Raw genomic sequence first — 22709 nt, 5'->3', positions numbered from 1 at the left:
TTAAATGAAATTCATGAATGAAAAAAGAGAAATTAGTAAAGAAGAAAGAAAGAGATGATCGAGTGCGTAACAATCTCACTTTCTAAGACCCAAGATTGCCTGCCTCGTTACCATATGCATGCTTATATCATTTATCGTGCAAAGACAAAAATATGCATATTGCAAACTCATATATTCGCCTAGAAACTAGTCAACTTTATACCGGTACCCTTTTTAGAATGATGTCTAGGTAAGTTCAAATTAAACAGCTAAACGAGGTGGAAAATAAATTCAAACGTGTGAACTATCACCCATGACAACAAGTAGTCCTCTACATCACGGCCTCTGCACACACGCCTTTTCTCTTAGCTGACAATATTTTGAGAAAAGTTGAGTATTAAAAATATACGATAAGTAACCTCGTTGTTAGGGTTAGATAGACATACAATCACAATGAGTATCAAGAAATCAGGGGACCGAGAGGTCACCCAACTAAGATTGCTCCATACAAAGTTCTTATGATTGAACCACCAAAAAAGAAAATGCATATTGACCTACACAGTATCATAGTATAGCCATGACAACGATTTGACAGTTTCAAATGACAATAACTGAGATACTTGCCTGACTAAATCGAAAAAACATGTTCTAACACGTTGACTTATCATTCAACCTTCTAATAAGTTTTTTTACCCTAATGATAATTAATGAATACTTTAAAAGAATAAAAGTATTTTTTTAAATAATAGTTAAAAGATACTTCATAACTTGACATTAAATTTTTGGGTACAAAATTTAGCGTTATAAATTATTATAACCATGCAACATATACAATATAGCCTGTACCGACCAACAGTATGAAACAGAGCATTCAGCTTGTAAAAGCTTCAACTTATTTCAACACATTAGATGTATTAAAGGTTGTCTTAATCTATATATGTTTTTTTTATCAAGAAAACTATACCGTACGTTCAGCTTCGGTTTTGGCGAACTACTCGAGCAAACGTTTGTGCTTGCACCAGGCAATGGCAATGACATACAGGAAGATGGTTCCCATGGTGCCACCACCAACAGTCCACATGAACTCTGGCATGCCTGCTTTTTCTGGTTCGAATAGTTCAATATGGATGTTCATCCCGAAGATACCTGCTACCACGACGAAAGCACTGACGACGAGGGTCGCAGTTGTCAACATTACTCCCATTTGTAAAAGATGATTCTGCTTGTCATCTAGCATTATGTTGATGTAATCTTCTGTGTCATCTACATACTCCCTCAGCTTAAGATAGATGAAAGAGCGTGTTAGAAGACATCAGCAAAAGGAAAAGCCATGTTCAACGTAGGCTTGCATTTCAACCAAATATATTGATCAGACATTTAACACTTACGTTTGATGATGATTTTTTAGCTAGTTTTACATGAGATCTCACATCGGTTGGAGAGGAGAACGAATAAAGGATGTGGAAACCTTTACTTAATAGATGCATTTTAAAAATCTTGTGGGGAAGCCCTAAAGGAAAAGCTCAAAGAGAACAATATATGTTAGCGGTGGGCTTGGGCCGTTACAGGTGGTATCAGAGCCAGACACTGGGCAATGTGTCAGCGAAAAGGCTAAGCTCCCAAAGGGAGGGTGGACACAAGGCGGTGTGCCACCAAGGATGTTGGACCCTAAAAGGGAGGTGGATTGGGGGGTCCCACATCGATTGGATAAGGGAACGAGTGCTAGCAGGGACGCTAGGCCCTGAAGGGGGTGGATTGTGAGATCCCACATCGGTTGGGGAGGAGAACGAAATATTCTTTATAAGGGTATGGAAACCTCTCCCTAGTAGACGCATTTTAAAAACCTTGAGGGGAAGCCTGAAAGGGAAAACCCAAAGAGGACAATATCTGCAACCTAGCAGATGCATTTTAAAAATCTTGAGGGAAAGCTCAAAAGAGAAAGCCCAAAGAGTCATATCTGCTATCAGTGTGCTACCTCTCCCTAGCAGACGCGTTTTAAAAACTTTGAGAGGAAGCCCAAAAGGAAAAGTCCAAAGAGGACAATATCTGCTAGAGGTGGGCTTGGGCCGTTACATTTTCTCTGTTTCTGACCCATCATCCTTCTGTACTTTTATTTTAAACGATCTATCTTTGAACAGACTCGAAAATATAGTCCCTTGAATCAGGTTTGTCTACTAGTTTAGCCATTTCTACAGGTAAAGTCCGTTTCCCACAGCCCGAAAAGACTTATTATAGTCTGCAGCACAATTTTCTTTCTATATAAACTGAAAACAATCCATTAAGCTGAAAGAAGCAGAATCATAGATGAAAGAACGCATTGTTTATGTTGCGTACCGTCGAAAGTTTGTTGAGTGTACCATCAATTTGCACAAAGTAAGCCTCCAACAGCATCTCTAGCTCCTCGACATCGAGGAGTTTGCTTACAGCGCTATGGGTAGTGCTTGTCCGGGTTCCATGGCTGTCCCTGCCCACATTTGATGCACCAAATAAATGATCCTGTGAAGCATCTATATTGCCTTCATAATTAGCAGAATTTCCACCACCTTCCAATGATATTTCAGCAGGAATACTGAGAAAGTTGGAAACAAAAGGCTATTTAAAAATGCAGAAATTCGTGAAACTACGATTATAGAGTAGATGTCTGTCCTTCTCGGACACGAGGCGGATCTTGTACCTGTCCTCCCTGTCATCTTTGCCTAATTGCTGAACATCATCGTCCATTTCGTCTCTCTCGGGAATTGAAGAAGTGGAAGAGGTCTCAAGCTGTTGCTGAACCATCTTCTCTGTTAAGTACATCTCAGCCATATCCTCATCATCATCTAGCAAGTGCTCTAATTCGTCCCTCACCTGTAAAGAATCATCGCAATCAACCAAAAGGGTCGTGTAAAATTAAGTTAACAGTGCTTCTTAATCCGAGAAACCGACGTCAAAAATGTTCATTCATCGTCTGAAAATGAGATTTTCTCAAAGATGAAGTTACAAAACCACACAAACTAAGGAAATGTGACATGACTAGTAACTAAAATCTAATAACCTTTTGAACTCGTCCAGTTATCGCAACCAATCGACTTTTGATTTGACGCACACGTTCCAAGTTGAGAGTACTAATCTTAGAAGTCAGCTTATCCAAAGCTGGGTGAGCTTCTTGCTCCAACGTATCTGCCTGGTTACAAGATAATGTGCTAAATAGAATCAAGAGAACAAAAGATTAAACAAACTAAACAAAAATGTAAAGATTCTTACTTCACTTTCTAAGCAGCTACAGGCAGCTTCAAGGCACGCCTCCAACGCGACGAACTCGAACGGTAGAACCTTCAATCCCTCCCGATTTTCAAGACCTTGTTTACCGTTTTCCTTCCCCTCTTCCTCTTCAGCCTGTGGAAATCCTTGATAGGGATTATGGGGACTTTGAGCCCTGGATCGTGGCTCCTCCAAGTCATAGAGATTTCTCCAACTGGAATCATCGCCATTGCCCTCCTTCAAAACATTGCAGACAATTGAACACAGATCTCATCCATCAAAGAAAAGTTCCAATCTAAGTTATATTCAACCAGCCAAAGTTCTTCACTAGCACCAATTTGTTTGAGTTCATCAGCAATTGGGGTGGGGGATTCAAACCTATGAACTCTAAGTTGAGGATGCGTGCCAATAATCACTAAGAGAGGATAGTTAATTGACAAAATTAGGACGAACAAACGCTTTAATTCAAAGAACTAGGTTAAAAAAAACGATTCGAATTGAAACCTGAGCGGCCTTAGTGGCTTGGTAGTGCCGCAGAACCCGCCTCTGAAGCTCCTCGACGAAGGGGGTTACTGACGGATCCCTAGCATTCAACACGAACACATCTTGGGCGGTGATAATAGCTTTGATGTGCTCCAAATTGATCACAATCGCTTTCTCACGGCCAAGAATCGTAGATGGATACGAGAGCATCGGATCGAGAATCCGGAGGTCTCGCGCGGGCAAACCAGTCCGCCGCATAATCGCGTGTTTTCCGGCCTCAACGACCTGAGCTCCACCAGTCAAGTCCAGAAGCAGCCATGGCCGAACTCCGGTCCCCTTCTTCCGAATCCCAGCGCCTAATGGGGCGTTCGTTCCGGCGAGATAAGAACGACCCGGTTCGTTTTCGTCATCAGGTCCGGCGAAAATCGGCTTCGGTGGGTGAGAATGCTGCCCTCTCATGGAAATTCGCCGCCAGTAATGGCGGATCAAGCTGGGAATTTGATGAAACTTCTTACGCAGAGAATCCGGATGTTTGATCAGATTTTTGTCCTGACAATTTTGGAGCTCCAAGAGAAAAGTAATTTTTTTGAAGATATTCTTAAATCATTGAATTTTCTAAATAAATTGATCCAAAACTTTAGTCCAATTCTTGAATAGAAGTGCGATTAGGGTTAGTAACCTAATTTCATACAAACAGGATTCAAAACATATGTATGAAAAAACATTGGACCCCTATTTTGTTTTAATTTGAGTTTTAGTCAAATTATTTATTAATTAATTTTTGGGTTAATTAAATTTAAAATTAATCATTTCCGAGATTTCTGTCCAACCTATTGTACGGTCATTTTGCCATCTCATTTTTTTTTTAGCTAAGAGGTCGCATCGGGCAGTTTTGACGGTTCACACCTATGATACAAAGTTGCTAATCATATCGTGTAATATTCTTTCTAATTTAGGTTTCACGACCTATGCCTAGGATTCGGATAGGGATTTAGAATTCTGATTTTAGATCTGTTCATGGGTTGATACAAATAGTGTCAAAGCAGTACCTCTCCCAATAACATATGGTTCGGGGATGAACCAAAGCAGTAGCTAATTGTCATGTGATATTCGAGACCACATCCAAATGAGAGTGTTCGTAAGGGTACGATGATTAAGAAATACTTTGGAGAATTGAAATAAAGATAGAAATAACAAATAAAACTACTAAAGACTCGATAAATTAGTGACAACAACTTAAGCTAATTAGATAAGTGACCTTACTCTACTCTACTAGAATATTTGTCTTATGTATGATGATACATGCCCAGTGACCCTTGCACGTGTCATTTATGTTTTATATTATATGATGATGTGATGACGTCATATGATGACGTGGTGACGTTAAATGATGATATGATGATGTCATATGATGATGTTATATGATGACGTAATGACGTTAAATGGTGATATGATGATGTTATATGAGGATGTGATGATGTTATATGACGTTAAATGATGATGAGATGATGAGATGATGACATTATATGATGATGTGATGATGTACATGATGATAATGATGCATGATAACAAGATGATGTGAGACGTGTGATGATGAAATAACTCAATATGATGATGTTTCATATTAAGATGATGTGCATGTTTCAAATATCAGGACGCACTATGATGACAAGTTTTCAAAAACACAACCCTAGTTAATGTTAATAATGATGAATGTATGAAGGTCAATGCGTGCATGTTACTTCGAGTAGTGTTGAACGATGTCTAAGGTTGTGTCATAAAGATGATTTAAAGATGAAAACTATAAGGACCTCATGCATTTTGTTTGTTCATATATATTGGGATACTCCTAATTTACGATGACGATTACGGAAACGTACACTATGATGGTGATGATGATCATGCCTTGCATGACACTCGGGGTGTGCTGACCTCCGAACGTCGCTACGGATAGCTAGCTCGACTATGATGGGTTCAGGTGGGGTGCAAATCGCTTAGGAATCCACACTCGCACGTGTGGGTCGCGTGTAGAAAAGTACTATACATCCAATTTTGTCAGGACTGAAAACTGATTTTAACAATAGGTCCTTAATCATGTAATCATGAGTTGCATGTGTTTGCGTTACCTAATTCAATAGTGGGTCACTTACTGAGTATTTCTCAAAATACTCCAGCCGTATGCTACTTCTTTTTCAGATAAAGGAAAGACATTACTGTATATTCGTGTATGGCTGACAAATACATCATAATATTAGACCATGACACATGTATAGGATAATTGTACTTGTTTTTCTTGAACTTAAATTAGAACAGGGTCTTTTTTATCAGGTTGTGACATTTAAAAGATATTTTCGAACACGTAAGTCCATAACTGTATTTTAAATGTTTAATTACGCAACTGAGTATAAGGTAAATAGAAATTTTGGGCGGTTACAATGAATATAACCCTCAACAACTGTCAACCATCGTTTTTTGTTCAGCAAAAAACGAAAGCATCTGCAAACGGCTGCTGTTCTTCCACAGCGGATCATGTCCTTACCTGCCGCTCTTTCACCGCCGTCCCTCTATTCCATTCCTCATTCTCAGCTGCGATTACCAACCTCTCGGACCTCGATTCTCTCCCATTCCTTGCAAATTTCTCACACCCTCCTCCGGGCTTCCAGAAGAACCTCCAATTTCTCTCAGGTCCACCGGATTTCTCTTCCCCTCTATTCGCCTTTGTTGTTTTTGTTCTCAATCTGCTCGATCTCTTCCAGGGAGTTGATCATTTGGTGGACGATCGGCGCAATTGGAACCGCTCGATTAGCTCCGACTTCGACATAATGGGTGGCGAAGACGACGAGGACGACGAGGATGAGGAAAATGAGGAAGAGGATAGAAGTTTGGATCTATTGGTCCGGTTTGTTGAGAATGTTTTCAGGAAGGTCTCGAAGCGAGCCAGGAAGGCTGTGAGATCGGTTCTTCCCCAATCCATCCCTACTAAACTGGTAGATGTTTTTCTTTTCTTGTTCATAAATAAGATTACTCATTAATTTTTAATCTATGAATTGTGGTTAGTCAATTTTGCATTAGAAATTGATTTTCTCAGGTGGGATTTTCTGTCAATGGGGTACTAATGCTAGCGTTTTTGTGGATTTTGAAGGCATTTCTTGAGGTAACTGCATCGATATTTAGCCCTTTTATTGCGTTTCCTTTAGTATTTCCATATGGATTTGTGTCCTCAGTAATAGATAGTTAGCTGTAAACTTTCATTGCAAAAGAGAAATGCGTGTTCGAAATTCGACTATAATAATGCAGATATTTTAGTTTGGTTGTGGAGAAGGGGGTGAAAGAATTGTTATGACACTTAGTTCTTGTTCAATTGGATATGCATGACAAACGTAGCACCCAAAGAAGAGATTTCTTGTCCTCCGTTGGGAGATGGTAGTTCTGTTAGGGAACTTTGGCTAGAAAGTAAATGGAAAACTTTTTGTGAAGAAGAAGAATTGTCAGTTGGTTTTATACATGGAATTGCTGGTCTTCGGTTCGTTGTCCCCCAAAAAATGAGTTGTAATTGTGGTATTATTTCTATTTTCGTTAATCGAGTCTCTTTGTAACTTCATTAGTATGGCTAATGTCCAGGGCTACCCCCCCCTCCCTCCTAGAGATGTCTTGAGATTGAGTTAACTTTATAAATCTTCTCATATGAACAGTCGGAGTAAACCAATATTGTCGTTGGAAAACTTTTCGAAACCGGACGGTATTCATACTGATTAAGGGTGTCATCTGCTCGGCTCTAGTTAGACGGTGGATATGGTTAAAAATGAACCTAGACGTCATTTGGCCTTGTTTGCTGCATTTATCAGTAGTGAAAAGTACTAGTCCACTGATGTGGATTGCCTATTGAATTGGACATGCTTGTGGATAGTTCGTGCTAAACGTCTCTGATGGCAAGATCTAAACGAGACAAGTCATGCTTATCCATCAGAATCACTGGCCAACAATAATATGATCCATCCGAATCACTGGGCAATAGTAACATTAGATATATGTATGCACTCTTCTGGAGGGTTTATTTACCTGCACACTAACAGTTTTGTTATCGGGATAGGGCAAAAGAATAAACCTAGATGGTGTTTTATTGTGAGATCCCACATCGGTTGAGGAGGAGAGCGAAACATTCTTTATAAGTGGAAACCTCTCCCTAGTGGATGCGTTTTAAAAACCTTGAGGAGAAGCCCGAAAAGGAAAACCCAAAGAAGACAGGATAATATCTGCTTGCGGTGGGCTTGCACCGTAAGTTGTCTACTCAGAAGTAGATCAAAGTGCTGGTGTGTTGATGTAGATTGATTATTGAGTTTGACGGTGGTCCGTGGTTGTAGACAGCATGCATAAAATTTCTGTTATATTGAGATATAGATAGTTGGAGTATGCGACACCATCTGTCTCTCTAGTGGGAATAAGTGAACCTACAGACTTTGCTAAAGGTTTTAATTACCTACACACAGTACTTTTTATTGTTTATGAGAACAGCAAACCTTTCATGGAGGAAAAATGAAGGATTACGAAGGGCCTACAACAAGAAAGGCCCCACAAAAAATAGCCTAACTAAAACAAATGGGGACTTCAATCAAACAAAAGAAGACCAACTGGGTAATTATGAAGACCTTAAAGCCCAAAGGGAATGTGGAATCTAACAAGGGACCGCACCTCTTATTTAGGTCTCTCAATCCCTAAAAATTCTGTTATTTCTTCCTACCCAAAAGCCCCACATATTCACGCAAACCTTGGTTAGCCACACAAAACGCCCCCTATCATGAAAGGGCAGGTGAAGCAAGAGTTCCTTAATCAAAGAGCTACACCCTCCAGGTCGAGTTAAATGAAAATTGAAAGCCTGAAAGAAGCAACTCCAAACTGAGAAAGCTTAGTTGTAGCAGCTCCCTGCAAGGTGGTCAAAATCCTCAACCCGCGCCCGCCTGCAGAGAATACAACACGGAGGCCCTAACAGACCCATCTTAACCTATACACTTATAGCACTATTAGAGGATATGACTAAAGGGAAAACCTAGGGTTGTATTTGACTTTTTTTTTCTTTTCTTTTAATCAATAGTGAGAAGTACAGGCCTGTTGGCATGGATTGACTATTGAGTTTGCTGGTTGTGGTGGTTGTAGACAGTAGTGTAAACTCCTCTTTGGGTTTTCCCTTCCGAGAAGGTTTTAAAATGCGTTCCAAGAGAGAAGTTTCCACACCTTTATAAGGAATGCTTCATTCTTCTCTCCAAATCGATTTGGGATCTCACAATCCACCCCCCTTGGGGGCCTAGTGTCCTCACTGGTACACTGCCCGGTGTTTGGCTTTGATACCATTTGTAACAGCTCAAGCCCACCGCTAGTAGATATTGTCTTCTTTAGGCTTTCCCATCTAACCTTTCCCTCAAGGTTTTAAAATGTATCCACTAGAAAGAGGTTTCCACACCCTTATAAAGAATGCTTCGTTCTCTTCTCCAACCGATGTGGGATCTCACAAGTAGGCTTTCAAGAGACAGTCTAAAATGGTTCTAGTATAGAAAGAACTTGAAACTTTCAACGAGCTAAAACTAATCAAGGTCGATAGGAAGTTTCAGAATTTCTTGACAAAGTTTGTTCTACGAAAATATCCATGGAAGAATAGTTCTGTTGAAGTAAGAATACTTTTATTGGTGCATTCTTGCATCCTTGTTGAGAGTTTTTTTTTGCCATCGACTCTAGTGGTGTCATGTGTAGCTGAGGGTTAGATTTCTCAGAACTATATACTTTTAGCTCCTTTCTTTGTGCTTGGCCTTTATTTCTGCACGTCGTTGCTCTCTTCTAGTTTCAATTTTCTCAACTATGCCACCTTCAATAGTGAAAGAAAAAAGAAAGCAGAACACTTATTTCCTCTGCTGCTTTGTGAAATCTTAGGTGATATGCACCCTTGGAACTGCAGTGTTTGTGAGCATACTTATCATTCGTGGAGTGTGGACTGGCATCTTATATCTACAAGATATCCGCAGCCACAGATTCGATCGACTCGATGACGATCAGCACCATGCCTGGACTGGTGCACAACCTGCTTCCTGAATTCCTCTCACTTAACTGCTTATACGTTATAAGTGACAAGGTTAGTGATGACACATAAAAAGAAAAAAAAAGGAAGATAAAGATTAGAATAAAATAGGCTTGGTTTCATAGCCTTCATACTTATTTCATGGTCAGTAAATTCTTCGTTCTCTAAACTTCGTATAAAAAATTGTTTTAGTCCTTGCCAAAAGTGTTCATAAATAGTTAAACATAAGTTTACGGGTGGGTTTCGAAACGAAATCGGATTTTTGGAAATGCTTTACGAAAATAGCTGCAAGGACTATAACAACTTTCTATGCAAAGTTTAGGGACTAAAATAGTAAAACGTTTCGAAGTTTAAAGATCAAGAATAAAATATGCATGAAAGTTCAAGTATCATAGTCGAGTTTAAACGAGTATAGCTGGAATTCTGTTCTCTATGATTCAATATAATTTTGTCCTTGTAGCTTTCTGTAAACTATGAAAGAATTTGTTGTTTTTCCTCAAATCTTTAGATCATGAGTAGAAACAGCAAGGGAGGGTAGCTTCTGATGTAATATTATGAGGCAGATTTGGTGTATTATTTGGTTGTAAGGTTTTTTTGCGCAATGAAATTGGATTCGTATAAAAAAACGAAATGAAATGAAAGGAATGGTTTTGTCGTGGTAAGGTTCCCCGTAAACTATTCTTCTATTTACCTACCGAGTAAAGGGGAATGAATTAATGGTTCTTTAGTCTGCCTCCTTCTTTCTTCTTGTCTTGCTTGAGGATTGAATGATGAGTTTTTCTTGCTTGAAACCCTCGTTATTACAGAGCGGTGGTTCTGGATGGAACATTTTACAGGGATAAGATAACAGTCTGAGTATTGCTTTGAGTGGAAGTCCCACCTACTCATACGGTGTACAATTACTTGATTTTTTGTTTGAAAGTAAGTTTGGTTCTTTAAACTTTCAACTTTGATTCGTAATAGTTTAGTCTCGTAGGTCGTAAAAAAAGGGAGGCGGGAAAGGAAAAAATTATCTTTTTCCTCGTTTGGTTAAAAAGTTTTATACTTTGGGAATCCTTTCAAAGAAGTTTTTTTTTTTTTTTTTAATTTTTTTTTTAATTTTTAATTTTTAATTTTTATTTCTCATGGCTTTTCTAAATTTAATTTTTATACACATGTTTAAATTAAATTCATAATGGATTAAGATCCACTGCCAGCAGATATTGTTCTCTTTGAACTATCCCTCCTCAATGCTTTAAAATGCGTCTCTTAGGAGAAGGTTTTCACACCTTTATAAATGATGTTTTGTTCTCTTCCCCAACTAATGTGGGACATCAAAATCCACCCCCCTTCGGGACCTAGCGTCCTCACTGACACTTGTTGCTTTATCAAATCGATGTGGGACTGTCATCAAATCCACCCTCTTTGGAGCTCAGCATCCTTATTGACACACTGCCTCGTGTTTATCTCCCTTCAGGGAACAGCGAGAAGGCTGACATATCGTTTGGTGTCTGGCTTTGATACCATTTATAACGGCTCAGATCTACCGCTAGCAGATATTGTCCTCTTTGAGCATTCCCTTTTGAGCTTTTTCAAGGCTTTAAAATGCGTCTAGCAGGGGAAAAGGTTTCCACACCATCTCCCCCAACCAATGTGGGACAGAAACCATATAAATTGGTACGAATAAGCATGGTTTCATTTATTTTTGCATATTATTTATTTAAAATATTAATTAATTATTATTATTATTATTATTATTATTTTTGTAGAAAATATTAATTAACTACTAATAAATAGGAACGTAAAATTTATTCAATTAAATAATGTAGTAAAATTATCAAAGTATTTATTTATTTTTTTTTATAATTATAGCTAAAACATTTAATTAAAAGCATTATTGGAGATTTAAAGCCAATTAGTTTATATAAGTTTATGCCACATCCTCGCTTTTAATATACTTATCTCTTTTTTTTTTTAATTAGATTTATTATAAAATAAATTTAAAAACTTAATCTGAATGAAAATTAAATTAAAATATAATTAGTTAAAATTATTCTCATAATTTATTTCAATAAAAATTTAATAGTTAATTATCTTTAATTACCTAAGCTTAAATAAAATAATTTTATTTATATGAAATTCTAATAATATTTTCCATATAAATCCATTTCTATAAATGGGAACAAACTTGTCAAAGACAAGCACAGCCCAATCCATGTTACCAAACAAGCCGCTCCCCTCGCACCTCACTGGGCCCTTTCTAGCGGCAAAATAAAGAAAAAACGGTTAAAATTTCAAAATCACTAACTCTATTTCTTAACCATGGTTAATTCCCAGCCCATTCAAATTATTACACTTAACCTAACCCTGGTTAACCTCCCCCCACCTAGTACAGCATTTTCCTCCGTCCTGTTTTCGAACTATAAAATGCCTTCTCCTTCTTCCTCATTTTTCATTGAAATGTATATTTTCAACAAGAAGGCGTCTTCATAAACGCCTTCGTCGTCTCCGTTTTCGATCTTCTTCTTCTTCTGCTTCGTTCGATCGTGTTTTGTTGTTGTTGTTCTTCGATTTTTGCTTTAGGCTGCGTTGTTCTTTTGGCCGGAGAAAAATGAGGGAGTGTATTTCGATTCATATCGGTCAGGCTGGGATTCAGGTCGGCAATGCATGCTGGGAACTGTATTGCCTTGAGCATGGAATTCAGGTCTATCTCCTTTTAATTTTATTCTTTGTTTTCGTTTCATTTACGGTTCTTGATATATGTATTTGAATTCGTTTTTGTTTGAATCTGCTTTCGATTTTGCATCTTTTCTTCTTGCATGTTTGTTTCTCCTTGATTTTTTGATCGGTTTGAATTCGTTATTTACGGTACTTCTCTGTTGCGTGATTTTTGATTTGATGATTCTTCGATCGCGTGCAAATTTTCTGGTTCTTTATTTTGGACATCGGATATGATTTTTTTTCTTCCGGATTATTCGATTATTAGTTCTTGTATTCATTCTTTATATCTTTCTATGAAGTATTCATCGGATAGGTATTTTTCTTATGTTTTGTGTTTTGTCTTTGAATTTTACCAAGATCAGATCTATAATTGCAAAAATAGTTTATAATTTCAAATCCTTACAAATATGAATAGAAACGATTATATTGAAAGGAATTCAATGCGAGTGTTATTTATTCTCTTTTTCCGTAAGAATCATAATGAAATTTGAATTTGACTTCCATGTTTTCTAAATTTTTTTAGCCTGATGGCCAAATGCCGAGTGACAAGACTGTAGGCGGAGGTGATGATGCCTTTAACACCTTCTTCAGCGAAACAGGGGCAGGAAAGCATGTTCCTCGTGCTGTTTTCGTTGATCTTGAGCCTACTGTCATTGATGAGGTGAGGACTGGAATGTACCGCCAATTGTTCCATCCTGAACAGCTAATTAGCGGCAAGGAGGATGCTGCCAACAACTTTGCTCGTGGCCATTACACCAGTGAGCTTTTTAAATCGTCTCTTCCGTAATTATGTTCAATAAAAATAGAATATACACCTTACTTTTTCCTGAATTGTAATGATAATTGGTAAACTTGTGTTTCAGTCGGCAAGGAGATTGTTGATCTCTGTTTGGATCGTATTAGAAAGCTCGCTGACAACTGCACTGGACTTCAAGGTTTCCTGGTTTTTAACGCTGTTGGTGGGGGCACTGGTTCTGGTCTTGGCTCCCTCCTTTTGGAGCGCTTGTCTGTTGACTATGGCAAGAAATCAAAGCTTGGTTTCACAATTTATCCCTCTCCTCTGGTTTCCACCTCTGTTGTTGAACCATACAACAGTGTTCTCTCAACCCACTCCCTCCTTGAACATACAGATGTTTCTGTACTTCTTGACAACGAGGCCATTTATGATATCTGTAGACGCTCCCTTGACATTGAGCGACCCACATACACAAACTTAAACCGTCTCATCTCTCAGGTTCAGTTCAATATCTTCTTTGATTTTCACATTATTTTTTTTTTTTTTGTTATGGTGATGAATTCTAATAATTGTTCATTGTTCTTTCAATGTTCAGGTGATTTCATCCCTTACTGCCTCTTTACGATTCGATGGAGCTCTAAATGTGGATGTAACAGAGTTCCAAACGAATTTGGTTCCTTACCCAAGAATCCACTTCATGCTTTCCTCTTATGCCCCAGTGATCTCTGCAGAGAAGGCATACCACGAACAACTCTCTGTAGCAGAAATCACCAACAGCGCTTTTGAGCCATCTTCCATGATGGCCAAGTGCGATCCTCGCCATGGAAAGTACATGGCTTGCTGTCTGATGTACCGAGGAGACGTTGTGCCAAAGGACGTCAACGCTGCTGTTGCTACCATCAAAACCAAGCGCACAATCCAGTTCGTGGACTGGTGCCCCACTGGTTTCAAGTGCGGCATCAACTACCAGCCGCCGACGGTGGTTCCAGGTGGCGATCTGGCCAAAGTGCAGAGGGCAATCTGTATGATCTCGAACTCCACAAGCGTGGCGGAGGTGTTCTCTCGCATCGATCACAAGTTCGACCTAATGTATGCAAAGAGGGCATTTGTGCATTGGTATGTTGGGGAGGGCATGGAGGAGGGAGAGTTCTCTGAAGCTCGGGAGGATCTTGCGGCCCTTGAGAAGGATTATGAGGAAGTGGGGGCTGAGTCTGCTGAAGGTGACGACGACGATCAGGAGGAGTACTGAGATGAGGAGAGAGGTAACCCAATTCTTGTAATGGGTTAGTGCTTGAGTTTGTGTTGTGTTGTGTTTGTTTTCTTCTTGTTTTCGTTGTTTTTGTGCAGTCTATGGGAGGGGACTTAGTTGTGTGTCGAGTGTTGTTGGTAGGCACACTAAGTATTGTTGATAAATCCATAATGTTTCTATTTGATGGAAATTTTCTGAAGTTCGCATATTTGTTGTGATTTGTGAAGGATGATCTTGTTCGTTCCGGTTCTTTATGGAAATTTTGATGGGCAAGTTTGAGTGATCTTTGGTTTCTATTTTAAGAATGATTCATGCATTTTTAACCTATGGGCAAGTTTGATCTTTGGGTAAGTTTAAGAAATGTTACATCACATCCCCTAAGGTTGTTTTTGTTCCTGTCCAACGTGGGACATCACAATCCACTCCCTTTGAGGCCAGCGTCCTTAGTGGCACATTGCCACATGTCTACCCTCTTCGGGGAACAGCGAGAAGGCTGACACATCGTCTGGTGTTTGGCTCTAATTCCATTTGTAACGATCCAGATCCATCGCTATCCGATATTGTTTTCTTTGGACTTTCCATTTTGGACTAACTCTTAAAATTTTCAAATGCATCTACTAAGGAATTGTCCTTTGGGCTTTCCTTTTTGAGCTTTCCCTCAAGACTTTCAAACGCGTCTCTTAAGGTAAGGTTTCCACACGTGTTTTGTTCTCCTCTCGGTCGAACCAATCCTAGAAGTGAAGTCAAACTTAATAATTTTACCATATTCCCTCTGCCTGAATTGGAGGTAGTAGCGCCTATTATTTTCATCGAATTCAACCTTATCATCAAAGAGGTAACAAAATTATTTGAACCAACAGAAATAATTTTGTTGACAATTGTTCTTCAGGTATTGATTAATGGTCAATTTAATTTTTTCTTTTTTATTTATATATTATATTACTTAATTATTTGAACCAACAGAAATAATTTTATTGACAATTGTTCTTCATAATATTCAGGTATTGATTAATGGTCAATTTAATTTTTTCTTTTTTATTTATATCTTATATTACTTAATTATTTGAACCAACAGATAATTTTATTGACAATTGTTCTTCATAATATTCCGGTATTGATTAATGGTCAATTTAATTTTTTCTTTTTTATTTTTCTTTTAGAATATACATAAAGAAAAGAGAACAGACTCATTAAATTCAAAAAGATATATAGGATTTTCCATAAATAATTACAATAATTGAGCGTGAGAGCCAAATGTACGGAAAGATTCATGTTTGGTTTGGGATCGTCAAAGTTTTGAACTCAACAATTCTAGATATTTCGAGCATGAGCTCTCATGATTTTTTTTTTCTTTCTAGAAAGTCTTCTACCAATGAAGATAATATCCCTTACTTGTATACTCAAGATCTCCCGTAAAAAATATATACCATTGACCATTTAGCCTCTCTTTAAATAATTATTTATTTGTCTAGCACTGTTCTAACGAACTCTTCTTCTCTAGAACACACTGCTGGGTCCAATGGAGCTTTACCTGACATGGTTAAATTAAGATAAAGGCATGATTCCGATACCATTTGTTGGACAACGAATCTTCACAATGATATGATATTTGTCCATTTTGAGTATAAACTCATGGGTTTGCTTTTGATTTTTCTTCCTACCAATGAAGATAGTATCTCCTACATACCTAGGATCTTCTCTTTAATAGCCAATGCGGGACTCCAACACTTCATTACACGCTTTCGTTGAGTGTATATTTGCAGCTAATACAAAGATGACAACTTTTATTGTGTGCGTTTGTTGTTAAGTGGATTAGAAATCACGAACCTTCACAATAGTATGATATTATTCGCTTTGAACCTAAGCTTTTATAAACTCATGATCTTCCTCGTAATTAGCCAATGTAAGCTCCTCCTAACAAAGTGTTATAACAAAGAATAAAAAAGAGTCCAAACAACGATTCATTACAATTGTTATATGAGATGTATACTCTGTTTTTTTGCTCATTTTCACCAAGTTGAATTTTTTAGAGACTAGCAACTAGTTTCTATTAGCTCAACAAGCTAATGGTAGAGTTCTTATATGTTACCCGTTAACTACTTCGATACTCACGTGGACCATTGCCAAACGTGTCAAACGAGACAAGTTCACTGTTAATGGTCTAATAATCCCTACGTGATAACTTTATGACACCATATACTATAAACATTTAGGGCATGACTCTCTTATCTATTTTTTCGTCATCATATACAAATATGGATACTTGTGAATCGAGACAAGTTCACTATCAAACATTAATCGAAGACCCTTTAATAGTCTACACATTGTATAAATATAAGGGGAATAACCTTGTGTATCTGTGTCCGCTACTAAAATATCAGATGGGTCTATATTGACGCAATATCTACCACTCAAAAGTGTGCATAGATATGAAAATATTATTACTCAACGAAAGAATACAGATTTAAGAATGAGGAAAAGAATTGGGATCGAATGTTCTAATTGATACAAGATACTAAATAATATCTACCAAGAAAATATAAACTAACTAAATCGTGATAATAAAATAAAATATACTACTATTTAAATTCAACTGATTACGATATCTAAGATATATTTCCTAACTAATATATTCTGGAAGATTAGAATATCATATATTCCATAACTAATTCAAACTAAAATAAGTTGCACTAAATTGTGACATATGTCAACTCATCATTTAATACAAATATAGACCTTTGCCAATTGATACAAGTTCACTATTAAAGGTTAATTAACGTCCCTTTAATAGTCATCATACTTGTATATCACTAATTGATAAGGTATATGGTCACTCATATGCCTAATACAAAGTATATCGTTAACTTATCGCTTATCGATACAACCATTTTTGTATTATTAAAACATTGCTTATAATAAACATATAATGCTTTGATATACGAGTTCTTACATCTTCTACTATCCCAATAACCCTTCTACTCGTTCTAGTTTAATATTTCATACATAATATAAGCAAACAAAAATAGGTAACAACCTAAGCCTATAGCTAGCAGATATTGTCCTTTTTGAGTATTCTCTTTCGAAATTTTCTTCAATGTTTTTTAAACGTGTCTACAGAAAGGTTTCCATAACAGCCCAAGCCCACCGCTAGTAGATATTGTTCTCTTTAGGCTTTCCCTTTCGGGCTTCCTGTCCTCTCTGGGTTTTCCCTTGTGAACTTTCCCTCAATGTTTTTAAAACGTGTCTGCTAGGGAGAGGTTTCCATAACAGTTCAAGCCCATTACTAGTAGATATTGTTCTCTTTGGACTTGCTCTCAAAGTTTTTAAAACGTGTTTGCTAGGGAGAGGTTTCCACACCCTTGTAAAAATGTTTCATTCTCCTTCCCAATCAAGGTGAGATCTCACGGAATATGGCTGAATTGTCAAGTAGTTCGTAATGCAAATATATAAACTTTGCTAAGGACGTTAAAAGATTAAGAAGATAGAATTGATATACGCTTGTACATGCACGATTTCATAATAATGGTAGCATTGCTATGCAAACTTTCAGAAGACATATAACAAGTAGGTCACTCGTGAATTGTTTTTATTTAGCAACTCATTAACATTGCTCTCTTAATACTCATTTTCGTTACTCTTATTTTAGTTAAAGCCCTTTCTCAATATGGCATTTGACCGATGATATTGCCTCTCGGGTCATAGTTGCAAGTGATGAATGTACCAGCATTATTCGCGCATGTCACTTTAGCACATCCAATTCTCACTGAGTTTCTCCACACCACTTGAGTGTAATGACCACACACCTTTCCAGCTGCACAGCTATTCGTGTTATAATTGTAATATTGCTTCTCAGCCACCCATAGTTGAACTGCAGCGGTGCCTGATAAGTTCGAGCTACCCCATGCAATATTCTCTCCGTAAGGGCCACCAGAGTGTATTAGTTGACAGTCGTTGATACGTAAGTTGGCATATTGTTGAGCATAGCTTGCCACGGTTGCATCCCATTGCACAGGTCCAACACCAACTAGGGCACGAGCAGCATTGTGGGCGTTCACGAAGTCTTGAGGCGTGTCTTGAGCGAGAGCGGAGGGAAGCATGGCTACGCTCACGACACAAAAGAGGGAGAGGGAGAGCTTGAAAAGATCCATTTTGGGTTTGGAGTTAGGAATTGGTAAGAAGAATTGTGTGGAGAATATGGGATGGCCATGGCTATTATTTATAGGCTTATGAAAATTTGGAGCATTCTATGAAGCATGAGATTATTCAAAGCATATCATATACGCAATTAACCTAACCGAGATGGACGGCTATCTTATTATAAAAAAATATTAGTTAAATTAAATATTATATTGAACCTTAATTGTTTATGGATAATATCAAATATATGAAAAAAAAATACTTTAAACCCGATTATATTTTTTTAGTTTTGATAATAAATATCTTACTTATTAAGCTATGCTCGACTCTTTGTTCGACACTTAATAAGTTACAATGGTATGATATTGTCCACTTTGAACATAACCTCTCGGAATTTTGCTTTGGGCTTCCCAAAAGTCCTCGTACCAATGGAGATCTATTCCTTACTTATAAACCCATGATAACTCCTGAAGTAGTCAATGTGGGACTCCTTCCCAACAATCCTCAACAATATCATCACTAAGTTGATCCCGACTACACTGATTATGGTTATGTTCGTTCGAAATATGATGAATGGAAGCATATTAAGCGAGACTCTAAACAAGATGTCAACAACATTAGCTCTTACTCACGTGAGAAGTCCGTTAACATCTAGAAATGGATGAGAACCTCCTGAAGAAAGTACACTACTCAAAATAACTCCAGTAAAGTGACATTCAAATAATAAATAAAACGAGATTTCACATACGATAAATAACGTAAGCAATTAGCTAGTATAGAGTCATCCAATTTTTAAGTTGATCCCCAATGAACAACCTATTATATGCTATTAACCAAGAGACGAATGAATGATTTGAAATATTCTCAAAGAGCCTAGCCTAATGCTCACATAACGAGGTCTAATAACCTCTCATGCAATAGCTACCGAAAACTTGAATGATTTGAGCATCAAAAGTATGACAATGGAGCTAATTGGTAGCCACAAATCCGACCACGTGTAACATTTGTGTTCATGCATATCTAACTCTAAGCAAGTGTGTTACTTGTTAGACATTTTCAATGCTAAACTGTTTCAAACATTTTTTTCCAACTAAGGGAAAGGATATACCCGGCGTATAGCGAATTCAATCGTTAGTTGTACCATGGAGTCTGTGCCGATAAGTGCTATTGATTTTTTTTTAATCTACTCAAAAGTTTATCAACTTTATGTTCAAGAGTTACGACATGAAAACATTTTGAAATTTGTCTATTTATTATATGTTTTTTCGGTACCTATAACGACATTTCGAGTAAACTTTGGAATATTCTGTCTCGATTATTTATGTTTATATGGTTATTTATTTTCTCTTTTGAATTTTTAATTGACAATGACATATCCTCGTTGATCTAAATTTAAAAAAAAAAGTTGAATTATTACGGTGCCGAAATGTTGATATAGTTAAATTTATCATAACCCATCAAGTTAAACTGAGTTTAATTATAATTGTTCAAGAAATTTGGTAGTTTTTAAGGCTCATTGCTACAATAAACTAAAGTGCTCTACTTTTTATAAAGGTAATCCATGGCTTCCTTCCTCATTTAGGTAAAGCACGTGGGAGTTCCATTAAAGATGCAAATTATATTGAGCATAATATATATTATATTACACTTTCCATGGCTTACCCGACGGTGACCGCAAAGTGTCAATGCCCAAAGGAGATGTCATTCTTCAAAATTCGTCCACTTGAATCCTTTACCACCCATTTACGAATACTCACTTTAGAACTCCTTTCCTCATTCAAAGCACCATTTAGCTTATAACTTAGGAGAAAAACAATGTATTTTCTTGTTTTCTTCGCCTTTTCGACTAGTATGGAATACCTAGCGACCACGATTTGGTGCATTCTAATGGTTCTTAGGGAAAAAATCGAACATTAACCAGTTGAATTGTGCTAAGATTTATGGTATATAATGAAGATGGACACTCTCAATGTTTTCCCCCCAAACAATTTGGAGTTTGGATGGAGAAGGCAGGCGCACGATCCAGCTCTTCGGTGTGTGGTCGAGCTCCTCGATGCACCGTTCAACTCCATCAGTGTGCATACGCCTTGATTGTGGAATGATGCGATGTTCTGTTCAACTCCAACAGCGTAGTTATGGCACATTTCTTCTATGAAATGTTCAATTGTTGTGGAACTCTTCCACGAGGACTCGAGCAGCAAACATAGACCTGATCATGTTGAGATTTATGCCATAAAATCTCTTGTAATTAATTATTTAATTTTTAATAATAATTTAATATTATCAATGGTATGAAAATCCAAAGTTATTAATTTAATCGTGAATGATATATCGTTGACATGCAAGAGAATCACGTTCAAGTAATAACTTGAATGATCTATAGTATATGAATAAGGTTGGATGTTTTATACTGGTAACACTATTGATACAACCAATTTTGTAGTTGTTACAAATGATTTGATCCAAATCGTTCATGTGGAGACATGTGAGTGGGAGTATCGTGTATAATGAGTTTGTATAAGACTAGACGAAGAAATATTTAATCTCTCTTTATAAATCCGTTACTTGATAAGATTAATATTTCACATAATGGTCATTTGCACCTCCGTTTTAATCTTGAGTTAGTTTTGAACTCGTACATGTGAGGGCTTGTCCTATGATTTGCATGGGTGAGAATGACTCTTATAGTCAATTCAAAATGGGTACCATTTTAGAGACTTAAGGTAACGGCTCAAAAATAAATAAATAAATAAATAAAAATTATTATAAACTAAAAAAAATTATTATTATGTAAATAAAAAAAATAAAAAAAAATAAATAAGTAAATAAAAATAATTATTCTCTCGTCTCCCGCTAACTAGTCACTTTCCCATAATCTCTCTTCAACCCACCTGACAGTTCCTCCAAAAATAAAACAGAAATGAAAAAATGTCAGACCTGAGAAAACAAAGATGCTTGCATCAAATTTATAGGAGATGAGTTTGTAGAGATGATCAAGATTTACATAAGAGAGATTTGAGATTTCTCTGTAAGTTATATCTTAGATCTCCTTTTCTTTATCCAATTATTTAGTTTTATTCAGCAATTTACCTCGTCAAAAAATAGTCAGGATCGATAACAGAAAAAAAATAGAATCCATTCAATTGGCCAAAATAATGGCTAACCTAATTGAAAAATTGAAAAGGTAACAAACAAAAATAAAAAGGAAGGGTTAAACAAATTTAAGTATCAGAATTTCTTCTAAAAAAACAAATACAAAAAGTAAGATTAAGATTTAGTTTTGCTGATAGAAAGAGATTTTGCATTTGAAGAGGTTAGTAGTTTTTCTTTTATTTTATTTAATGATATTAAAAGTCATCCTCAAACACACTGGATAATTAAAAGAAGGGAAATACAGAGATAGGGAGGGAAGATGGTGAATATAATTGAAATTATCTAGAAAATGTTAAATACTGTAACCGAAAATAGAATATCTGAAAATTTTAATGGGTATTAAATGGTTTGTATGAAAATAATACTGTAACAAACATATATAAATATTTCAAGACCTAACTCAGGAAAAGTTCGCATGAACTATAACACATGGATCAATATAAATTAGAGAAACAATTTTGTAGAAATTCAAACTCGAAACTGATGTCATGGGCTCACATAGGTTGACTTGGAGTTCAATGGACTTTCATTAAGGATAACGACGGAATCGAAGTTTCGTTAAGGATATATTCGTGACAACGACTTAAGCTAATCAGGTAAGTGACCTTACTATTGACATGGTTATATTTGATGTTGACACGTGCCCTATGGTTCTACACGTGTCATATATATTGATATGTGTGAATTGTCTGTGGATCGATATGCTTCCTATATGTTATGTTATGTTATTATATGTGGTTTGTATGATAATAATTAGGGTACGATGTGCTCAAGGATATGTTTGAGATAGAATACGAGAAGGATGCACAAAACGAAATGTAACGATAGAAGTAAGATACGTTCATGAAACGTTAAGGTTAGGTTACATACTGGAGTGCTATGGATAGGAGAGATTAATGAAAGAATACGGTTAGGTTATGGGTAGAAAGGGATAGGTTTGTGATAGATTGATAGAATGATAGCGTTAG

The 22709-nt window shown here is 36.9% G+C and overlaps 4 protein-coding genes across 5 annotated transcripts; 2 read left to right on the top strand and 2 right to left on the bottom strand.

Annotated features, from left to right (window-relative positions):
* Window positions 1–758: 758 nt before the first annotated feature.
* Window positions 759–4389, bottom strand: LOC111434599 (magnesium transporter MRS2-3-like). Of its 2 annotated transcripts, none has more exons than XM_023072057.1 (6): window positions 3724–4389; window positions 3223–3456; window positions 3014–3142; window positions 2654–2826; window positions 2314–2443; window positions 759–1258 (listed from the first exon to the last, which is right to left on the bottom strand). In XM_023072057.1, the coding sequence occupies exons 1-6, from the start codon at window positions 4159–4161 to the stop codon at window positions 971–973; spliced, it is 1392 nt and encodes a 463-aa protein (XP_022927825.1). In that variant the 5' UTR covers window positions 4162–4389; the 3' UTR covers window positions 759–970. The 2 variants fall into 2 exon arrangements, with proteins under 2 accessions (XP_022927825.1, XP_022927824.1); XM_023072056.1 differs by having other exon boundaries at window positions 2314–2548; window positions 3724–4387.
* A 1754-nt stretch (window positions 4390–6143) lies between these two features.
* Window positions 6144–10384, top strand: LOC111434609 (protein SHORT HYPOCOTYL IN WHITE LIGHT 1-like). The gene is made up of 4 exons (XM_023072073.1): window positions 6144–6387; window positions 6459–6689; window positions 6791–6856; window positions 9622–10384. The coding sequence occupies exons 1-4, from the start codon at window positions 6232–6234 to the stop codon at window positions 9778–9780; spliced, it is 612 nt and encodes a 203-aa protein (XP_022927841.1). The 5' UTR covers window positions 6144–6231; the 3' UTR covers window positions 9781–10384.
* A 1805-nt stretch (window positions 10385–12189) lies between these two features.
* On the top strand, window positions 12190–14674 carry LOC111434601 (tubulin alpha-4 chain). Its single transcript, XM_023072060.1, has 4 exons — window positions 12190–12449; window positions 12990–13224; window positions 13330–13700; window positions 13798–14674. The coding sequence occupies exons 1-4, from the start codon at window positions 12357–12359 to the stop codon at window positions 14449–14451; spliced, it is 1353 nt and encodes a 450-aa protein (XP_022927828.1). The 5' UTR covers window positions 12190–12356; the 3' UTR covers window positions 14452–14674.
* A 3273-nt stretch (window positions 14675–17947) lies between these two features.
* On the bottom strand, window positions 17948–18624 carry LOC111434612 (pathogenesis-related protein PRB1-3-like). The gene has a single exon (XM_023072077.1). The coding sequence runs from the start codon at window positions 18597–18599 to the stop codon at window positions 18111–18113; it is 489 nt and encodes a 162-aa protein (XP_022927845.1). The 5' UTR covers window positions 18600–18624; the 3' UTR covers window positions 17948–18110.
* Between the last annotated feature and the right edge of the window lie 4085 nt (window positions 18625–22709).

Source organism: Cucurbita moschata, unplaced genomic scaffold (genome assembly GCF_002738365.1).
Source record: "Cucurbita moschata cultivar Rifu unplaced genomic scaffold, Cmos_1.0 Cmo_Scf00045, whole genome shotgun sequence".
NCBI classification, from domain to species: domain Eukaryota; kingdom Viridiplantae; phylum Streptophyta; class Magnoliopsida; order Cucurbitales; family Cucurbitaceae; genus Cucurbita; species Cucurbita moschata.
The sequence above is the reverse complement of the archived record's forward strand: the minus strand, read 5'-3'. Positions and strand labels throughout refer to the sequence as shown.